Source organism: Myotis daubentonii, chromosome 15 (genome assembly GCF_963259705.1).
Source record: "Myotis daubentonii chromosome 15, mMyoDau2.1, whole genome shotgun sequence".
Classification (NCBI taxonomy): Eukaryota; Metazoa; Chordata; class Mammalia; order Chiroptera; family Vespertilionidae; genus Myotis; species Myotis daubentonii.
In genome coordinates this window covers 2,065,801-2,086,080 of record NC_081854.1, presented here as the reverse complement: position 1 = coordinate 2,086,080, position 20,280 = coordinate 2,065,801, and the positions used below count along the sequence as shown (strand labels likewise).

Below are 20,280 nucleotides of genomic sequence, written 5' to 3'. Positions count from 1 at the left end.
GGAGTCGCCTGTGGCTGGGCCCGCAGCCGCCAACGGTCAGTAGCAGCTCAGGCTGCAAGTGGGACTTGGCCTTGAGTTCTATGTGTGGCCGGGACGCGTGGCTGGGTCTCCTGAGCCTCCTCTCCAGGTGCCCCGGGCGGCCGAGGGCACGGGCACCTGCGGCTCCTGATGCACAGCTCCTCCCTGTCGGGGTGCGTCCTCCCCCAGGACCCGCGTCCCCCAACCCCTCCCCGCAGGGCGGCGCGGCTCCGGGCTGTGCCTGTGCGGGTCTCCAGCAGCTCGTCCAGCTTCCCCAGAGCAGAGCGGCCCGTCTGCCCAGCCCTCAGTTCAGGCTCCGTCTGTGGACGTCACCCAGCGATTCACTAACTTCTCCCTTCTCCCTGGATCCATGTCCTCCTCCTCCTCCTCATCTTCCTCCTCCTCCTCCTCATCTTCCTCCTCCTCCTCCTCCTCCTCCTCCTCCTCCTCCTCTTCCTCCTCCTCCTCATCTTCCTCCTCCTCCTCCTCATCTTCCTCCTCCTCCTCCTCCTCATCTTCCTCCTCCTCCTCCTCCTCATCTTCCTCCTCCTCCTCCTCCTCCTCCTCATCTTCCTCCTCCTCCTCCTCCTCCTCCTCCTCCTCCTCCTCCTCCTCCTCTTCCTCCTCCTCCTCCTCGCCCAGACGGACCCCAGGAGCTCAGCTGGCTCCCCCAGAGGTTCCGCTTCAGTGCCCCGTCCCAGGGTGCAGACAGCGTGCAAAGCTGGCGGCGGCCTTTGGAGTACCAGCTGCCCCCGCAGCCCCTGAAGGCGGCTTTTCTCCTTGTGGTTCTAAAAGCGCAGAATGGGATGTGTGTAAATGCTCTACACCTGTCACCATGGTAACTGTGGGAGGGGAGCGCTTACCCAGTCTCAGGCACTCACCCCCTGGGACCCACATGGAGGGTCAAACTGACTCCGAAGCGCAAACCCACCAGGCACCAGGAAGGGGCGCTGTCTGGGGGACGGGGAGGATGAGCTCAGAGAGGAGCAGGAGGCGCTGGCGCTGAGGTGGGACCCAGGGGTTTGCTCAGAGCCCCGCTGGCTCCCCTCTCACTCGCTCCCTGTCCATCAGGGGCAGCCATGGCTCTGCCCTCCAGGCAGGGGAGCGGCTGCCACGTTCCAGAATGTTCTGTGACAGGAGGCTGCTGGGCCCAGAGCGCAGGAGGACAGCCAGGGGCAGGTCCCTTCACCATCAAACCACATCTCAGTCCGTCCAGGGGCCCAGGTCCCCGCAGGAGGGAGAGTCTGCAGCGCCCCCCGCAGCCCGGACGCGGACACCCCCAGGGGCCCTGTCAGCTCCCAGGACCCATCTTCTGGGCGCTGAGCAGGGCCTGTGGGTGGAGAGGCAGGAAGGGCTGAGGCGGCTCCTCCCCACGTGCCCACAGCCCCGAGGGGGAGGGGCTCCTGGAGGGTCACCCTGTGCCCCCCTTTGTGTGAGACGCCGAGTTGGGGGCGCCCGCGGCCCGGGTTCCCATTCGTGGTGCCCGGGGCCCAGCCCGGCTTCTCCCCCAAAGGCCTCGCCCTGAGGACGGTCCCAGGAGAGGGCGGACCTCAGACCTGCTGAGCCCTGAGCGCAGCAGCGGGGGTGTCGCTGTCCCCCTTCAGGCCCCAGAGCGGGACCAGCGGCCCAGGAGCCGGGCCTGGTGGTGGGGCGGCTCCTCCTGGGCCCCGACCCGCGGGGCCCCTCCCAGGAGGGAGGTGCAGGCGCCTCCGCGGGGTGAACGCTGCTCCGGGTCCCCAGCTCCGGTTGCCGGCAGCGCCGGAAACTCCACTTCCCTTTGGGGTTCCGGTCCCCACACCTGCTTACTTCTCCCCCAGGGAGTCTGCGGGCGGAGGAGGGGGAGCTGGGGCCCCGTTGCTCTGACACCCGTGGAGGTGGGGCCTCTGCCCCCCTCCCCCATCTGCCTCCTGCAGCTCCCGCCTGCGGGCACCTTAGTGTGAGGAGCCCGGGGAGCTCAGTGGGAAGCGTCCGCCCGGAGCTCCTGGGCCTTTAAAGCTTCACCAGAGTCGCGGGCCTGTGGCGAGTTCCCTGTGCAGAGCGCCCCCCGCGGGAGGGACGCGGCTCCTGCAGCCACACCTTCGGGCGCCAACAGGGGCAGCAAAGGGCATGTTCACCCCAAAGACCACGCCTCCCAGGCCCAGCCTCAGGGCTTTAAAGTGGGGGTGTGGTTTGTTTTCTCTATAATGTGTGTGTGGTCCCCATAATTGAAGTGCATTCTCTCTGAGTGTGAGCCTCAGGGCGCTGACCCCACAGGCACCCATTTCGCAGGATCCTGCGCGTTCTGGGCTGTGTGCGCGGCCATGGCCTCTCCCTCTGTGATCAGGACAGTTGATCAGTGCGGCTCCTTTTCTCACTGAAAACTGTGCTCAGCCTGAGGGAGCCCCTCCCTCTCGCTCAGAAAGAGGGGGCTTCCCCGGGAGCCAGAGCTGGTGGCCTTGCTGAGGGGCCCGGGCGGGTTGCCACGGGGACAGGGCAGAGGGGGAGGGAGCGAGGGAGGGAGGCAGGAGTTTCTGCAGTTGCGTCCGCTCCAACAGGTTCCCGCTGTGAGACCGAGAGGAGGGCGGCCCCCAGGCGCGTGGCGACTTGGGGAGGAGGTGACTCTGTTGGGGGAGAAGCCCCTTCCCCTCCACATGGAGCGGCTCCTGCTCTGAGTCACCGCCCGCGTCTCTGGGACTCGCCATCGCTCAGCGCAGGCCCGTCCCCTGTGCGTCCCTGGAGACAGCACAGCGCACGCCGCTCCAAGCACCGGCCGCCTCTGGGGACACAGCGCCCCGGGACGCGAGGAGCCCCCGCGGGGCGCAGGGCGACCCAGGAAGCCTTCCCGGAGTGGGCGGCGGGCAGGACCCGCCCAGGACTCAGACCCACAGAGCTGCTGGGAGCCGCGCAGCCTCCTTTCCGCGTCCCCGGCCGCCCGTCCGTCCCTGCTGGGACCGGCCCGTCCCTCCACCCGCGTCCGGGACGCGGTCCGCAGTCCTTCCTCGGCTCCTCGGTCACGGCCTGTCGGGGCCCCGGAGCGCGCAGCCCCCAGACCCGGCGCCCAGCGAGCAGCGGGGGCGGCCGCGGGCCTCCGGCGGGAGCCCTTCTGGGGACGCTGCCGGGGAGCCGCAGGGAGAGCTGGGCCTGCGCCCGCCCCGCCGGCGGCTGAGTTTGGGCCGGTGCCCCACGCATCCCAGTGAGCGCCCCGACGCCAGCGCCGCTGCTCCAGCCCCTAGGCCGAGCCCTCCGGTCGCCGGGGCGGCCTCTGGCAGAGACAAGCGTGAGTCGGTGTCGGGGTCAAGGTTGGAGTTGGGGGCGGGGCTGAGGGGACGCCAGGGGCTCCCTGGTTGGCGGCGGGGACCCCGGTTCCGCTGCCCCTTCCTGGCCCCTGGGCGCAGGCGCTCACGCGGCAGCACCCCCCCGCCCCCCCCTCCCAGCGTCTGAGCGGACGGTCCTCAGGGCTGGCGTCCGCCCCGCGGGGAGGATGGGCGGCGAGGAAGCGAGCGCTGTGGCCGCAGCCCGCCCTGCTCTGTCCTGTCTTTATTGGCGCTGAAGGTGTGATCACCTCCCAACAGGCATCTGAGTGACACTCACATGAGATCGCACACACACACACGCGCGCGCGCATACACACACATGCACACACACACTCGTACACACACATATAAACACACACACACACACACACATATACACACGCACACACCCTCATCCAGTGATTTATCTCGTTTCCTTAGAGAGCACACAGGGAGGAGGAGCGAGAGAGGGAGGGCGGCCCCAGGAGGGAGAGTTGCAGGGACTGGTGCCTCCCGCGGAGAGGAGTCTGCGGTCCAGCGCGGCCCTTGCCCAGGACCAGCGCCCAGAACTCTGTGGCCCGAGGGCCGCCCGGCCAGGGCAGCAGCCTCTGTGTCAGCGGACCGTCCCCCAGGCTCTCTGACCATCAGCCTGTCCGCCAAGGCCCCGGGTGGGGGTCAGATGGTGGGGCGCCACCCCTCCCCCAACAGTGCGCAGGCTCCCAGACAGACTCCCCCAGGAGCAGGTCCCCCCACCCCCATCAGGCGGCAGGAGGCCAGCGGGAGAGGCGTCTCTCTCCCTCACTCTCTCCTGCCCTCTCTCTAAAGAGTCGCCCCTCCCTTCCCGCCCAGCTCAGGGCCTGTCCCTCAGAGCCTGGCTGTGGGCACAGGGCGGCCCTGGGAGGCTCTGCCCTCACACACCCGCCTGGGTCAGCCCTCACCTCCTCAGGCCGCACGTGCCCTCAGGGTGCCCCCCTCCCCACCTGCTGACAGGGCGCCTCTCCCTCCCCTTTGCAGTCATTACTTAAATATTTTAATTAAAATGCTCTCCATTTCTTCTCTCACCTCCACTCACTGTGCAGGTTTTGGGTTTTGTTTTTCCAAAGATGAACCAGCACTGTCCCACCGCTTGTTCTTCTGTGATGGGTCCGCCCACCCCTCCCACAGGTGGGCCCCCCTCCCCTGGGACCTGTGACCAGCTCTAGGGACCAGAACAGGATGGAGGGGACAGAGCCTCACTTCTGCAGTTCTGACATGAGGGGCCTGTGGGTCTGACACGTGGTGCCTGTGGGTCTGACACGTGGTGCCCGCGGGGTCTGACACGTGGTGCCTGTGGGTCTGACACGTGGTGCCCACGGGGTCTGACACGTGGTGCCTGTGGGTCCGACACGTGGTGTCTGTGTGGTCTGACACGTGGTGCCCGCGGGGTCTGACACGTGGTGTCTGTGGGGTCTGACACATGGTATTGATGTTCTTTGTGAACGGAGACACTGAGGCAAGCTTGGCGTGTAGGATGAAGTAGAGCAGAGGGCTACCACTCGCCCAGGTAGCAAAGACCCTCTGATGCTTTCTGCCTTTTATTGGGGGTGAGCCCACCAAACAACAATGGAGCATGACTAACAAGCATGCTCATGAAATCATCAAAGCTAAGTTATACATTACACTATTAATTTCCTGTATTATACAAAGATTATTTCGACCTGCAGCAGTGAACCCTCCCCTGAACTTTCCATGCCCTCATGGAGTATTTATCACGTCAAGGAAAGTTCTGCCTCTGAACAATAAGTCTTGCTTGCAAGACTTTGTTCTGACGTGGCCCGCTTGCAGGCTCCCGCCTTTTCCTGGCAGAACGTCCTCTTCTAGTTAACTTCTCATTCCGCTTTACCACAACACTCCAAGACCCTTAAAATCAGCAGCAAGGGACACAGACGCAGGAGGCAGGAAGCAGCTAAGGAGCGTCCCCTGAGGCGGGGACACAGAGAGAGAAATGGAGGGGAGCAGGTGACAGTGGTAACGGGGCCGCCGGCATCAAGGTGCTGTGGGGGGCTCTGGTCTCAGGGGATCGCACTGGGACGCCTTGCAGGGGAGAACGTGCCGCAGGCCAGGGGGTGACTATGCGGGACACTCACCATGGAGACACCGGCTGGGGCCAGGGGGACAGTGACCATGGAAACGGAGATGGACCCCAAGTTGGCAAAGCTCATGTTACACCCCGAGTGGGAGCAGAACCCCGTGTCTACATTTCAGTGATGAACTGGAAACCCAAGTGGCACCTCTATCCCTGGCACCTTCCACACTGTCTCACAGGGATTATCCATTCCATCCACCAAATTAGAGGGTCAGCCATGTAAAAACATGCAGGTGTGAGAAGCAACTCACTGAAAACCAAGCTCCTACCTTGATTTTCTCTGTAACACGCCAGAATCTCACAGAAATAGGAATGGACTAAACATCCAGACAATGGGTAAAACAACCCTTCATTCTCCAATGTGTTTATCTTCCTCTAGGAAATAACCTCTCCACTCACTGAGGAGTGATGTGACCCAAGTCCAACATCAGACATGTGCCCATGGAAGGCGGGTATTGCTCATATCCACCCTGAGATAAAATTTACATAAGACCTTCAATATTCCTTTAAAAAGAGAGACTTCTTTCAACAGCTGCACTGCTCAAAGGGAAAACGTATTTCCTGAATAAATTCCATGTAACTTTATTAACCTCCTTAGATTAGGAACTGACTTTAACATCTCTCAGGGCAGCATTCATTTCACATTGATTGTTGTGGATTTTATATGATAAATGGTATTGATGAAATGATTACCGAATAAGGATCATGATTGATGATGTCTACATATTTATCATCTCAGCTATGATTTCAAGAACCCAGGAGTTCCAGGGCCCCTCAGGAGCAGCAGGGAGGGGCTGACAGGGGAGAACTGGGCCCTAGAAGGAGGCAGGAGCAGGAGGAGCCTGAACACCCATCTCCCACACCGCAGGGTCCTGTGTGCAGGGAGCCCTGGGCCTGTGGGACAATGACGGCAAAATGCCTCCAGAGGCTATAAGATGGGGACACCCAGACAGTGAGACCAAAGCTCTCACACAAAAGCAGGAACAGGCAGACTATCCACCAAAAAAAGAGAAATAAAAACACCCAGCAGATGAGGGCAGAGGGCGGGACCCTGGCTGGAGCCCAGGCTGACTTGGCCATGAAGGCCTCGCTGTCCAGGGTCCTGGATATGCGCTGCATTAGGACATGTGACAAGGCCTGGGGGAGGCCTGAATCCCTGTGACCACAGGTCCTGGTGGGACAGGGTTCCACTGAGAGACATGGACAGAGGAGCAGAGAGGTGACCCGGATGAGGAGTGTCGTCAAAGCCCACGATGCACTGAGCACTGACCATGCACAGGCCCCGACCACACCCAGTCCTCACAGCCCCTCCTGTCCCACCTGGGACAGGCTCAGCACTGCAAACACATGGCTTCTGGAAAGTTCTCAGTGCTTCCATCCATTTCCTCTCAAACTTTAGAATCTTCTCCTTTAATTAACCCATCAACGCTCCATGGTAAGCAATGAACAAAGTCACATCAGTGTCTCATTTCAATAGGGAGCAGGAGGTGGCACCTCAGAGGCCCGGGGGAGTAAAGGCAGGTATGGGGAGGGCCCAGCCCACCTCTGTTGGCAGGAAAGTGTGGGGAGCAGGGCGGGGCAGCCCCCCAATCGGAGATTCTTGAGTCAGGAAGTGGGAGCGTGAACATCTTCCATCACTCAGTCCCCACAAGGCAGCTGCCTCACGCTGTGGAGGACAAGCATCATGAACAGATTCAGGTCAGTGGCTGTAACTGGTGACATTCTCAAAGCCCACTTCATGCTCACAGTGTCCCACAGACTCCCCACCACCCAGTCCTCCCCTCTGCCCACCCCTCCCCTTGGTAGGGTTTCCCCTGTATAGGCCCAGAGAGACACATCAGAACCCTGGGAGGTGTCATTGCCTGGGGTGGACACAACAAGACGGGTTCAGACCCAGGACAGAAGGTTCAAGGAGAAAATATGGGGAGTGGGTTCCCCCCATGGCTCTCATCTGCACTGTCACAGGGCCTCAGAGGTCTCCCCTCCATACTCACAGGCAGCCTAAGCGTAGCTGCCTCCTTTTCCAACTAAGGAAAGAAAACATCCTGTGAGAGACCAGGGAGGAGGCAGACCCATGAGGCCCTCAAGGAAGGCCTACTCCTGGATGCCACAGAAGTTTCCAGAACCCTGTGTATAGACCCAGGGCAGGACCAGGAAACCTGAGGGAAGTGCATGTGTGGGGACTGGACCCACCTCCCTCCTGGAGGTCTGTGCTCAGCAGGGACCTGCCCTCTGATGTGGGACTCCTAGGGACAGGGTCCCCCACCACCAGCATCATCAGGTTATAAGGGGTCCCTCATTTTCCCACGGGCCTCACTACAGAGTATGTGAGCACAGAGAGCCCCACACTGGCCATCACACGCGTGGGCTTGGTGCTTCCCGTGAATGAGGCGGGACACACGTCTACCTGGACTTGAACCCCCAGTGGGACAGACACTCAGACCCCACCCCTGCCCACCTTAGCGCCTCCTCCCCCACATCACAGCTCCAGCCACAGCTCCCAGCAGAACCAGGCCCCCAGCAATGCCCATGATGATGATGATGAAGGTGTTAGAAGGCGGCTCTGGGAGGAGAAGGGAAGGGAGGGTGAGAGCCCTGACCCCAGACCTCAGCCCGGAACGGAGGTCCCCCAGGCCCCTGCTGCCCTGAGAAGAGGCTCTGTGCCCACAGCCCCTCCTCACCCCATCTCAGGGTCAGGGGCTCAGGCAGCCCCTCGTGCTGCACATGGCACGTGTATCTCTGCTCCTCTCCAGGGGGCACCCCCACGGCTGCCCACTTCTGGAAGGTGCCGTCCCCCGCAGGCCTGGTCTCCACCATCTCCATGTCCTGGATCTGGTCCTCCCCGTCACGCTGCCAGGTCAGGCTGATGTCTGCAGGGTAGAAGCCCAGCGCCCAGCACCTCAGGGTGACCTCACGCGCAGAGACCGGGTGGTGGGTCACGTGTGCCTTTGGAGGGTCTGAGGGGAGGGGAGAAAATGCAGGAACTTTGCATCCGCCATGGATACTCCAGCAGCGCCCATGTGACCATCCTGAGAGTGGACAGCCACCTGGGGTGGGGGAGGGAGCACACAGCCCACAGACCAGCCTGCACAGAGGCACCTGGAAGGACCTCCTAGTCTTTAGAAAGTTCTAGAATCAGAGAGACACAGCCCAGGCCAGGAAGCAGGTCTCTGGCAAAGAAAAGGGATTTGTGGTCCTGACCTGGGTGGAGGCCACGTGACTCAGAAAAGCTGTGGTCAGGCCTCAGACACAGTGGCTGTGGACAGCGCAGAAGGCCTGCAGGGCCCATGGGAACTGCTGATGGGCTATTTCAGGGGTGTCTCCCTGCACCGCAGGAGAGCCTGCACACCTAACTGTCCCTGAGAGGAGGAGGGTCCCTCTGGTACCTGAGCTGACATCCAGGGAGCTCCTTCCCTGACCCCAAGGAGGGGTGTCTGACACTGACCCCCTGTCCTGTCTCCTTGTAGGAGCCCCAACCCCGGGGAGAGGGGGCGGCCCCAGGGCCCCTGGTACCTGCGCGCTGTAGGGTCTCCTTCCCTTTTTCCAGGTACATGAGCAGAGACTCCACACACTCCCCCTCCAGGTAGCTCTTCTCAAGCTCTGCCCAACCTGCCGCCTCCCACTTGCGCTTGGTGATCTGAGCCGCCATGTCAGTCGCGATCCAGCAGGTCAGGTCCTCGTTCAGGGCGATGTAGTCGCTGCCATCGTAGGCCCACTGCTCGTACCCGCGGAGGAAGCGCCCATCTGGTCTCACGTCGCAGCCATACATCTTCTGGAGAGTGTGAGACCCTGACCCCGCCCCGCCCCGCGGTCAGCCCCGCCCCGCCCGCCCCGCGGGGACTGAATCTAAAACTGAAAGTGAAATCGGGTCTAAGTCCCCGCGGGCTCCTCCCGGGTGGGTCCCGCCGCCTCGGGGTGACGCTCGGACCCTGACACTCGGGGCCACCCCGGACCGTCCGTGGGGAGGGGGGTCGTAACGGGCCCGGCGCCGGCTCACCGTCCTCGCTCTGGTTGTAGTAGCCGCGCAGGATCTTCAGTCTCACTCCGAAAGCCTGGGCGGCTGCCTTGTTGATCTGTGTCTCCTCCTCCCAATACCCGGGCATCTCCTGCTCCACCCACGGCTGCTGCATCCACGGCGCCCGCGGCTCCGCTTTCGGATTTGCAGTGTCGCTGTCGAACCGCACGAACTGCGTGTCGTCCACGTAGCCGACTTCGAGGTATCGGGGCTCCCCGCGGCCGGGCCGGGACACGATGGTGTCGAAATACCTCAGGGAGTGGGGGCCTGGGGGGCGGACGGAGGGCAGGGCCGGGGCTGGACACGCGCCTTCCCGGCCCCGCGCCCCCGCCGGGTCCCCTCGCTCCTCCCCGCACCGCCGCCCCCTCCGACCCCGCACTCACCGGCCCAGCTGGGGGTCAGGACCAGCGCCCCCGAGAGCAGCAGGAGGAGGGTGGGGGGCCTCAGGACCCGCATCCTTGGTGTCCTGGGACCATCTGAGTCCGGGCGGGTCCGCTGAGAGGTTATATCTGGAAGGCGTATTGGCTTCTCTTGAAACCAGACACCCAATGGGAGTGAGCAGTGAGGCATCCTTATGAGTATCCGGGAAGGAGGAGTCAACAGGGAATTTGAAATGTAGAAGGGAAACCCCAGGGAGAAGGGGAGTCCCCAACACTGAGCTGCTCTGCTCCAGACCCCTCCCTGGGTCTGAGACCTGAGAGCCAGGCCTGGGCCTGGGCCCGGGACCCGCCCCTCCTCCTGCAGGGGGGCTCTCTGCCCACTGTCTCCCTGAAGGAGCATCAGGCTGGTGCTCAGAGCTCCACTTCACCCAGAATATGCCAGGCGTCCCATCAAAGCTGTGGGAGCTTTTATGAGTAAACTAGAGGCCCGGTGCCCAAAATCTGTGCACGAAAGGGTGGTCCATCAGCCCACCTGCTCCCTCTCGTGAACAGGGATGCCTCAGGGGATGCCTGACTGTCAATTTAGGCCAGAGCAGGATCCTGCTCAGGGCTAAATTGGCATTGGGACATCCCTCTCCAATCTGGGACTGCTGGCTCCTAACCACTTGCCTGTCTGCCTGCCTGATTGCCCCTAACCACTCTGCCTGCCTGCCCTATCACCCCTAACCACTTACCTGCCTGCCTCATCACCCCTAACCACTTACCTGCCTGCCTCATCACCCCTAACCACTCTGCCTGCCTCATTGTCCCTAACTACTCTGCCTGCCTTCCTGATCGCCCCCTTAACTGCCTCTGCCTCAGCCCCCCACCCCCTGCTGCAGCTTCATCTGGGAGGTCATCTGGAATGACGTCCAGAAGGTCGTTTGACTGTCCGGTCTAATTAGCATATTATGCTTTTATTATTATAGCTAACAAGGGTCCCTCAGACACAGCCCCAGGGGGCCATGGGCGGGTTTAGTGAGTAATGTCCATTGGAGGCAGGGTCTTCAAGCCCCTATAGAACCCTGATGCCATTACCAAGTACAAGCAGAGAGACTCCAGTTTTTAAAAATCCCAGAGTCACCAAATGTCCTTTCCCTTCAGGAGCAGTGGGTGCAGCTTATGAAATTGCAGTGCAGGCGGCACGGGAAGGGGACAGTGAGTCTCCATCACCCTCAGCTCCTGCATCTCCAGATCTGTTCCTCCTCCCACCTCCCCCCTCATGGGCTCAGGTCACTGGCACTCACCGCATTGAGTTCTCAGGACGCCATTCCCTCATCTGTGACACAGGATGGTGACAGGACCGTGAGGAGGAGCCCAGGGCAGGGGGTGGGAACTCAGGCCTCTGGACCACACAGCTCCGACCGGGTGCCAAGGTCACTGAGGAGTGAGCTTAGTGCCGCCTGGGGATGTTGCTTCCCACTCTGCGCCTCTGCTTCCTCCTGGAGGAGAAGAAAGTGGACATTATTACAGGGGTGCTGTGAGCACCATGTGCCCTTCATGCTCACTGTGCTCACACAGCTGGGACATGTGAGCCCTCACACAGAGTTAATCTAGATTCTAGACCTTCCTTCCTGAGGGCTGTCCTCCAGGTCCTCACAGGCAGCTGAATGACGGGCAGGAAAAGGTGTCTGTTCCCTGTGGACGGGTCTACATTCCAAGTCAAAGCTGTTGTCTGGGCTGAACTGAAAGCCAAGGCTGTGTCACGTTCCTCCTCCTCTATTCATTGCACAATCACACACCATTCCCAAGTGGGCACCGTCCTCAGGGCTCCCCTGGTCCCAAGGTCAGGCTGACACCCGGATCGGCACAGATGAGCATCTCCACTGGGGCAGGAAGCTGGTCTCTCCCCTGAGGGAAATGCCACAGTCCTTCCTACGGGGCCCCAGAGATGTTAAGCATGGAGACCGTCCCAGGTGAGCTGTGCTAACCTGCTCAGAATCCTGGGAGTCCCTAATGTCCACACGACCCACAGGAGACTATGATGTGCTTCCTTAGTCACCCACACAGTCCTGCTCTTTGGTGACTCACTACACAACCGCTATATTTCTTTTTCTTCTTCTTCTTCTTCTTCTTCTTCTTCTTCTTCTTCTTCTTCTTCTTCTTCTTCTTCTTCTTCTTCCTCTTCCTCTTCCTCTTCTTCCTCCACTTCTGCTTCTGCTTTGTTTTGAGATTTTACCCTGGAAAGAATTATTCTTGACATACAGACAGGCTTCAGGGAAAGTAATAATTAGGACAGACAGAGAGATACCCTCAGAATCTAACATTGAGAAAGAACCAGATCAAATAGGAAATTGGGTGAAATTACAAAGATAGAATTTTAAAAATAGGTGAATAGATGAAGGATCACATGCCCAGAGAGACGAGGACAAATCCCATGGATATAGTGGATTGTCGCCGGGTGAAGGTGGGAACAACAACACTCACAGAACATTCCAGTTCTCAGTGGACCCTCTTCAATTCTATTTGGTCACACACTGCCCCCATCCCGACTCACCCCTGACTAGATTGCCACACCACAGGTGAGTTCTGTCAGCTTTTGGGAGAAGGGAATGTTACAATGGCCTCCTCCCTGTAACCTGGCTCTGTCTCCACATTGTGTCCCATTCTCCTTCCCCTGGCTCTTGTGGTTGTAGCGTATTCACTCTCAGGGCTAAAAGCGTTCGAGTCTATGAACACGCCACACTCCTCCTTTACTGCTCATGTGCATTTGTCTTGTATGAAGATTTTACAAACTGTGCAGCTATGAATAAGTTCTTCATATGTTTTCACACACATTTGTGTGAGTGTCTATTGGGGATATAACCAGGAGTGGAAATGCTGGGGCGTTGGGTGAGCGAGTGCTTGGGTAGTGAGGACTGCCAAACCATTTTCAAAGTATTTGAAACAACTTACTCTCCCATGAGGTATTTATGGGAGATACAATGAGTCCAAATTCCTGCTAACAATTGATTTTGTCTATTTCATTTTTACTATCCTGGGAGGTGGGCAGCAATATCACATTGTGGCTGAACTTGAATTTCTCCTCTGACTAAATTTGTTGAAAAATTTTCATAAATGTATGGGCCATGTAACCATCCTCAATAGGAGGTGGACTGGACTCTTGTTTATCAGTGAATGGGACTCTGGTAAGGTGCCAGCACCCGCAACTATTGGGGCACTCTTACTATTAATGGGTCTGTGGGCAGAGACCTGTGGGGTAAGAGAAAATGTCTGGTCTTTGCCACTGGATCTGGGCACTGAGCTCCTAAAACCCTGGGCATCTCCTGGGTGACAATTGTCTTTGGGTCGCTGATGAGATGGCTCTTGGCTGAGGTTCCTGCAGAGTGTCAGGGTGGGGGCAGGTCCCCAGAAAGACCAAGCTGACCAGAGGGTTGGAACGTTCAGGCCCTAGAAGGAGGCAAGAGCAGGAGGAGCCTGAAAATGCATCTCTCCACACCACAGAGTCCTGTGTGCAGGGACCCCTGGGCCTGCGGGACAATGACGGGTAACATGTACCCTGTTGCTTTCAGACGGGGACAACCAGATAAGTACACCGTAACTCACACATTAAAACAGTAACAGGCATAATATCTACAAAAGCAAAGAAACAACAAACACCCAGAAGATGGGTGCTGGAGTCCCATCCAGGCCTGACCCCAGGCAGACCAACCCCAGGAAGCCGTCGCTGTTCATGGTCCTGGAGATGCGATGCATTAGGACACATTTCAATGCCTCAGTGATGTCTGAGCTCCAGTGACCACAGGTCCTGATGGGACAAGGTTCCACTGAGGGACAAGGTCAGAGGAGCAGAGAGGTGACCCTGCCGAGGAGTGACCATGTCAAAGCCCACGATGCACTGAGCACCACCTGGGCACAGGCCCTGACCACACTTGGTCTTCAAAACATCTCCTGTCCACACCTGGGACAGCTCAGCACAGCAAACACATGAGCTCTGGAAAGTTCTTGGTGTTTATATTTATTTCCCCTCAAAATTTACAATCTTCCCCCTTGAATTTACCCACCAACCCTTCTTGGCAAGAAATGAACAAAGTCACATCCACAACCTCATTTCAATGAGGAAGGAGCAGCTTGCAGCTCAGAATACAAGGAAGTAAAGACAGCCACAGTGAGGGCCCAGCCCGCCTCTGCTGGGCCAGAAAGCATGGGGCGAGGGCGGGGCCAGCCCCCCATCAGAGGTTCTTGAGTCAGGAAGTGGGAGCGTGAACACATCTTCCATCACTCAGTCCCCACAAGGCAGCTGCCTCCCACTGTGGAGGACAATCATCATGAACAGACTCAGGTCAGTCAGTATAACTGGTGACATTCTCAAACCTTTACTTCATGCTCACAGTGTCCACAGACTCCCCACCACCCAGTCCTCCCCTCTGCCCACCCCTCCCTATGTCAGGGTCTCACCTTCAGAAGCCGAGAGAGACACATCAGAGCCCTGGGTGCTGTCACTACCTAGAGTGCAACCTCAGACCCCACTCCTGCCCACCTGAGCGCCTCCTCCCCCACATCATAGCTCCAGCCACAGCTCCCAGCAGAACCAGGCCCCCAGTGATGCCCATGATGATGATGATGATGATGAAGGTGTAAGAAGGCGGCTCTGGGAGGAGAAGGGAAGGGAGGGTGAGGGCCCTGACCCCCGGCCTCAGCCCCGACCCCACTGAGGTCCCCCAGGCTCCTGCTGCCCTGAGATGAGTCTCTGTGCCCACGGCCCCTCCTCACCCCATCTCTGGGTCAGGGGCTCAGGCAGCCCCTCGTGCTGCACATGGCACCTGTATCTCTGCTCCTCTCCAGGAGGCACCCCCACGGCCGCCCACTTCTGGAAGGTGCCGTCCCCCGCAGGCCTGGTCTCCACCAGCTCCATGTCCTGGGTCTGGTCCTCCCCGTCACGCTGCCAGGTCAGGCTGATGTCTGCAGGGTAGAAGCCCAGCGCCCAGCACCTCAGGTTGACCTCATGGGCAGAGACTTGGTGATGTGTCATGTGTGCCTTTGGAGGGTCTGAGGGGAGGGGAGAATATGCAGGAACTTTGCATCTGCCATGGGACACTCTAGCAGCGCCCATGTGACCATCCTGAGAATGGACGGCACACCTGGGGTGGCTGAAGGAGCACACAGCCCACACACTAGCCTGGATAGGAGCGGGGAGATAAGCTCCCAATTCTTGTAAATACCCAGAACCAGGGCAGGACCCTAGGGTGGGAGTCTCCAGGTCTCTAGGGGGGACACAGACTAATGTCTTCACTCAGTTGGAGGCTGAATGACTGGGAAGACCTGGAGTCAGGCGCCCAAACCGTTTGCAGTCCAAGATCCCTGGGAGCATAATGGTCATTTCCGGGAGGGGCTGGATCTCTGGGTTGACTGTTAGTGAAAGGTGGGCTGGAGGGCGCGTCACTGAATAAGCTGCAGGACTCCTGTCCGACCAGGAGAGCACATTCCGACAGGGATCCCATTTCCATCCTCTTCGTGGGAAGCCAGCCCCAACCTACAGATGCCCTGCTCCGGAGGCCTCACCCTGCTACCTGCTTGTCAACGCATCTCCTTCCCATTTTCCAGGTAAAGGTGGAGGCCCTGCACGCACCAGATCTCCAGGCTGTCCTTCCATCGATCGGGATTAGGGGCAAAGACCAACTTGCGCCAGGTCATCTGAGCCCATGTGGGCCGCGGTCCAGGAGGTCAGCTCTTGGTTCAGAGCTAGGTAGTCGGCGCTGTAATAGGCGTATTGACTGTACCCGCGGAGGAGGCGCCAGTCTGACCCCACGTCGCATCCTGTCATTTCCTGATAGGTGTGAGACCCTGACCCAGTCCCAAAGTCAGCCAGGTCCACTCAACCCCTCCCTGAGGCCAACCCTGCCAGATAGCCCAGCCGGGAGGTCTGCCCAGCCTCCGCCTGCCCGGGGGAGACTAAAACTAATCTGAAGGTGAAATCGGTCAAAGTCCCGGTGGTCTCCTCCCGGGTGGGGGCCGGGCAGGTCCCGCTGCCTCGGGACGACGCTCGGACCCGGACACTCGGAGCGACCCTGGCCACGCGGCTCACCGTCCCGCTCTGGTTGTAGTAGTCGCGCGGTTGTTCAGGTTCTCTGCGTGAGTCTGTGCCCAGTACTTGACGATCCCCGTCTGCCAGCCCCAATAATTTGAATCCACCCGCTCCACCCACGGCTGCTGCATCCACGGGACCCACGGCTCCAGCCTCGGATTCGCCGCGTTGCTGTCGAACCGCACGAACTCTATGTGGTCCACTTAGTCAACGGTGACTTCCGGTACTGAAATACCTGAGGAAGTGGGGGCCTGGGGGGCGGACGGAGGGCAGGGCCAGGGTTGGACACGCACCTTCCTGGTCCTGCGCCCCCGCTGGGTCCCCTCGCACCTCCCCACACAGCCGCCCCCTCCGACCCCGCACTCACCGGCCCAGCTGGGGGTCAGGACCAGCACCCCCGAGAGCAGCAGGAGGAGGGTGGGGGGGCGTCAGGACCCGCATCCTGGGCGTCGTGGGACCATCTGAGTCGGGGCGAGTCCAGGAGAGGTTGTAACAGTGACCCGCCATGATGCTGATTGGCTGCTCTAGAAACCAGGCACCCAGTGGAAGTGAGAAGTGGGGCCCTGTCCTGAGTGTTCAAGAATGAGGCCCTGACACAGGTTGGGAGAGGAGAAGGGAAATCCCGGGAAGATAGGGAGTCCCCACACTGTGTTTCCGGCCTGGGACTCTGTCCCCTGTGGAGACCTCAGCGCAGGCCTGGGCCCTGGGACTTGCTCCTGACCCTCCTCCTGAGAGGGGCGCCGGTCACACTGTCCCAGATGCCTGGCCCAGGCGCTGTGCTGTTCATCACTCTCATTTTGGCGTCAGAATTTCTATACTATGTTATAAATTAGTGAGGAACCAAAAAGTAATTTTGTTTATGTGGATTATAGCTATCAAGATTTACCATATAAGGAATCAAACAGTTTGAAAAATTATTAATTCATTTATCATATTAATAACCTGACATGTTATCAGAAATAATGTTCTGCCGATTGGCCAGGCGCAAGTCGGTGTCTTGTTGCACAGGATGTGGTCATATCTATGGCGCGCACTTCCCTTGATTATAATTGGTTAGTTTAAAGAAATCCTAGGTGTGGCTAGCAGAGGCTTGGGCTTCTTCCAGAAAGGAGCTCCTTGCTGAGCACATGGCTCTGCCCAAAAATGGAGGATGCGGGGCAAGATGGAGGACGTAGCCCTCGCCTTTCCACAACAGGACTGTCAGTTGTCAATTCCAAAGTGATTTTTCCTGAAGAGAGAAGCTCACATTCATTTCCAAAGCCTGTGGGAAGTTACTGAGAAGGTGACTCAACTGTGAATGCAGCAAGCAGAACTGATAAGCATGGTCAGACCCACCCACCAGGACTCAAAACATCTCATTGCCTGACAATAGCTGACATCTGCTTTCCCCCAGGCCTGAACATAGCTGCATTCCATTCCCAGCCTCACCCCAGCCCCTTCCCTTTGTAGTCCTGCCCCCTGCACCTTGACTAAAGACAGGATTTGATGCTTGTAAGCCCCCCGCCTTCTTGGTTGGCAGGCCTTCTCAATAAATGCCTAATATGATTCAACCCTGCCTTCATTATTGGACATAGCAACAGGCAGCCCGAGCCCACTCAGGGGTTTCCTGGTAACATATTTTGGCTACTCTAGAAAGGACACCTTCCTCTGAGCCCAAAGGTAAGACCCTTCAGGGAGAGCCAAAGGACTCGGGGTGGTTGCCTGGACTTGGGTAACTTTTTTTCCCCTGTGGTAAACTTCTTGTAGGCACCTGTGGAAACTCCCTAGCAGCTGCCAAGTTATATAACTTGGGACTTTCCTTAAGTGCTTACAGACTTTCCTAGTCACCTTGGCTGTCGGTTGAATCAGTGTTCTGTGGGTGCCTGTTCTCTAACACAGGAGCACTGTGAGCCAGGAGTACGATATTTAAGGTACCTTCGGTTTCTGTTCTGTGTGTGGGTGTTGAACAACTTGAAATGTGCCTCAACCTGCATAGAGGTTCAGGATCTGCAGGAGAGGCCAACACACACATGAAAATGCTAGACAAAAATGTGAATTATTAAGGGGTGGGGCCAGGTGGAGTCTCTGTTTTGAAGAGGCACACCAACATCTGGCCTAGTCCACTTTTTATTCAGTTTTAGATACACATCTTGCCCTCAGTAAAGCACAGCAGTCATACAGCAGACAGTCTCTAAGGTCAGTAAAGATCAGTAAGGTTCAGTAAACATTTACTTGGAGGCTATCAGGTCAGGAAATTGCTTCAAGCCACCTTGACCTCAACACAAACAATCTGTGTGTAGCATTAGCCTTCCGCGCTCCTTGGTGCACACTCATGACAGTGCTGGTATGCGGTGGCTTCTGGCAGAAATGCACGGGAAATGCACAGGCAACCCCACCTGGCAGCCCATGGGCCGCATTCTGACTGTAAGTCCTGGGCACTGTAGGACATCTTCTGACAGATCCACAGAAAGGACTTTGACTTCTTTTATAAATACTGGCAAGAAAAATCAGGAGAAAAGGATTTAATTATAGGACTGAATGAACTAAAAATAATTGTACTTTTTGGCATTAAAAAAATATTACTGATTTTTAACCTTCTTGTTTTCCAGACATAAGGGACCTTGTTACTTTTCTTAAGGCATTTATGTAAATTTTACTTTCATAAGCAATATTGGTGCATTTATACTTTTCTCTGTACATGATCTCTCCAGAATTTGGAAACTCTTTTTTTTTTTTTAATATATTTTATTGATTTTTCACAGAGAGGAAGGGAGAGAGATAGAGAGTCAGAAACATCGATGAGCGAGAAACATCGATCAGCTGCCTCCTGCACATCCCCCACTGGGAGATGTGCTCGCAACCCAGGTACATGCCCTTGACCGGAATCGAACCTGGGACCTTTCAGTCCGCAGGCCGACGCTCTATCCACTGAGCCAAACCGGTTTCAGAATTTGGAAACTCTTAATGAGTGAATATTATTGTTCTCATGGCAATGTGTTTGTTTTGCATAAGTCCAATAAGAATCTGATATCTTCATAACAGGACATAAGCCAATTTTCAATTGTGGTTTTATTTACCAAAACTTTACTGGAATGTCATGTCTGAGAGAGATACGCCAGGACTCTGGATGTCACCAGAAAGCTCTAAGGAGTAAAGATTGACTTTGAAGTCTATAAGCCCCTTGGATAAATAGCCTGGTACCTTGCTTAGTCATGTGGTTCATTATGGTCTTTCCAGGTAAGGAACGAAGGTTGCTTTCCTGAGAGATGGCATGAAAGGAACCACAAGACACCCACGGGGACCTCAACTTGAGGAATGCACCCTGATTCTGTAGGTATTGCAGGCAAAGCCTGATGGCAACTGTGTAGCTTGGCTTCTTTGACCTGGGAGTAAACTTTCTCATGAGATTCCAGGAAAGCATTTTTTTTTTTAAAAATAGCCTATGTAATCAATTGTTATTCTTGTTGTGTTCATGCAAACGATTAGGCCAAATTGAAACTACACTCTACACTTAATACAATAAATAAATTGGTCTTAATATCTCTTTAATGAAAATGTGGGTGATTTCAACAGGAAAGTATAAGAATTGAAATGTTTTTCCCTTCCACCAGACTATTTGTCATAATTCTTGCTGTTCTAACATTTGCCTGATAATACTAAACTTTATAACACAGTTTGTCTCCACCAGGTTACTAACCCTACTCGGACCTAGGAAATACCACCTCTAGGCACCTCCTTCTGTGCCCAGGCATCATCATCCCTTTGACAGAGAGAAAGGATCTCTTGGCTCTGAGAGAAACCTTCGACCCTCCTCAGCAGGAAGTAGTTTCAGAAGAGACCTGAGACCCCTTTCCCTGAAAGAATTCAGAGCCAAGATCCTTGAGGGGGAATATGGTGGGCAGTTAGAGAGACAGAAGCAGAGCAAGGATGATGGGCCAAGTGGAGGAGAAATGGATAGGCCACCTGCTCTGAAGCTGGCAGTGAAGGAATCTGTATAGAACTGACCTTTACATTTTGCTGAGTAGGAGTTGGGACACCTATTGATAATATATAGAATTAGTCCATTAACTAATTGGAAAGAATTATAGTTTTGGTAATAGATGGCATAAAGATGCATTTTGAAAGAAAAAGAAAGTAGATCGACAAACTGAAAGGGACTAGGCAAGTTACAGAGGATTCGTGTAAGTTGCAGAAGTTGCAGAGGGTCTGTGCATGTTAAAAAAGAATTGGAGTTGAGGAAGGGGTATAAAGAAAGAGATATGACAGGAAGAAAGGATATTGGAGTAGGAATATTTAAGAAGGGAATGGAAAAGAAGTTCTATAGTGTTAGAAATAGAAGGCATAGGTATAGAGATACAAATGAAGAAAGCGAGTTAAAGGTATAAGGTTTGTGAAAGTCATAGAAGGGTTTGTGTAAAGAAATATTA

The 20,280-nt window shown here is 56.8% G+C and overlaps 2 protein-coding genes across 7 annotated transcripts in view; both read right to left on the bottom strand.

Annotated features, from left to right (window-relative positions):
- LOC132216031 (patr class I histocompatibility antigen, B-2 alpha chain-like) overlaps positions 1-9,959 on the bottom strand; it is a 53,960-nt gene extending 44,001 nt beyond the window's left edge. For 2 of the 5 annotated variants that reach the window (XM_059665026.1, XM_059665027.1), the window contains exons 1-6: positions 9,814-9,942; positions 9,413-9,727; positions 8,929-9,204; positions 8,097-8,372; positions 7,874-7,978; positions 7,042-7,081 (exon numbers count right to left, since the gene is read on the bottom strand). In XM_059665026.1, the coding sequence (XP_059521009.1) occupies positions 7,875-7,978; positions 8,097-8,372; positions 8,929-9,204; positions 9,413-9,727; positions 9,814-9,886 (1,044 nt within the window). In that variant the 5' untranslated portion in view covers positions 9,887-9,942 and the 3' untranslated portion in view covers positions 7,042-7,081; position 7,874. Of the gene's footprint in view, positions 1-7,041; positions 7,082-7,113; positions 7,443-7,873; positions 7,979-8,096; positions 8,373-8,928; positions 9,205-9,412; positions 9,728-9,813 lie in introns of those variants that run through there. The other 3 variants (XM_059665028.1, XR_009448692.1, XM_059665025.1) reach the window with 3 other exon arrangements.
- Positions 1-20,280, bottom strand: part of LOC132216033 (saoe class I histocompatibility antigen, A alpha chain-like) — a 133,172-nt gene that overhangs the window by 10,572 nt on the left and 102,320 nt on the right. Inside the window, exon 7 of one of the 2 annotated variants that reach the window (XM_059665050.1) lies at positions 7,003-7,083. The exons of the other annotated variant lie outside the window; for it this stretch is intronic. The gene's annotated coding sequence lies outside the window, so the exon portion shown is untranslated. Of the gene's footprint in view, positions 1-7,002; positions 7,084-20,280 lie in introns of those variants that run through there. 2 annotated transcript variants of the gene reach the window in all.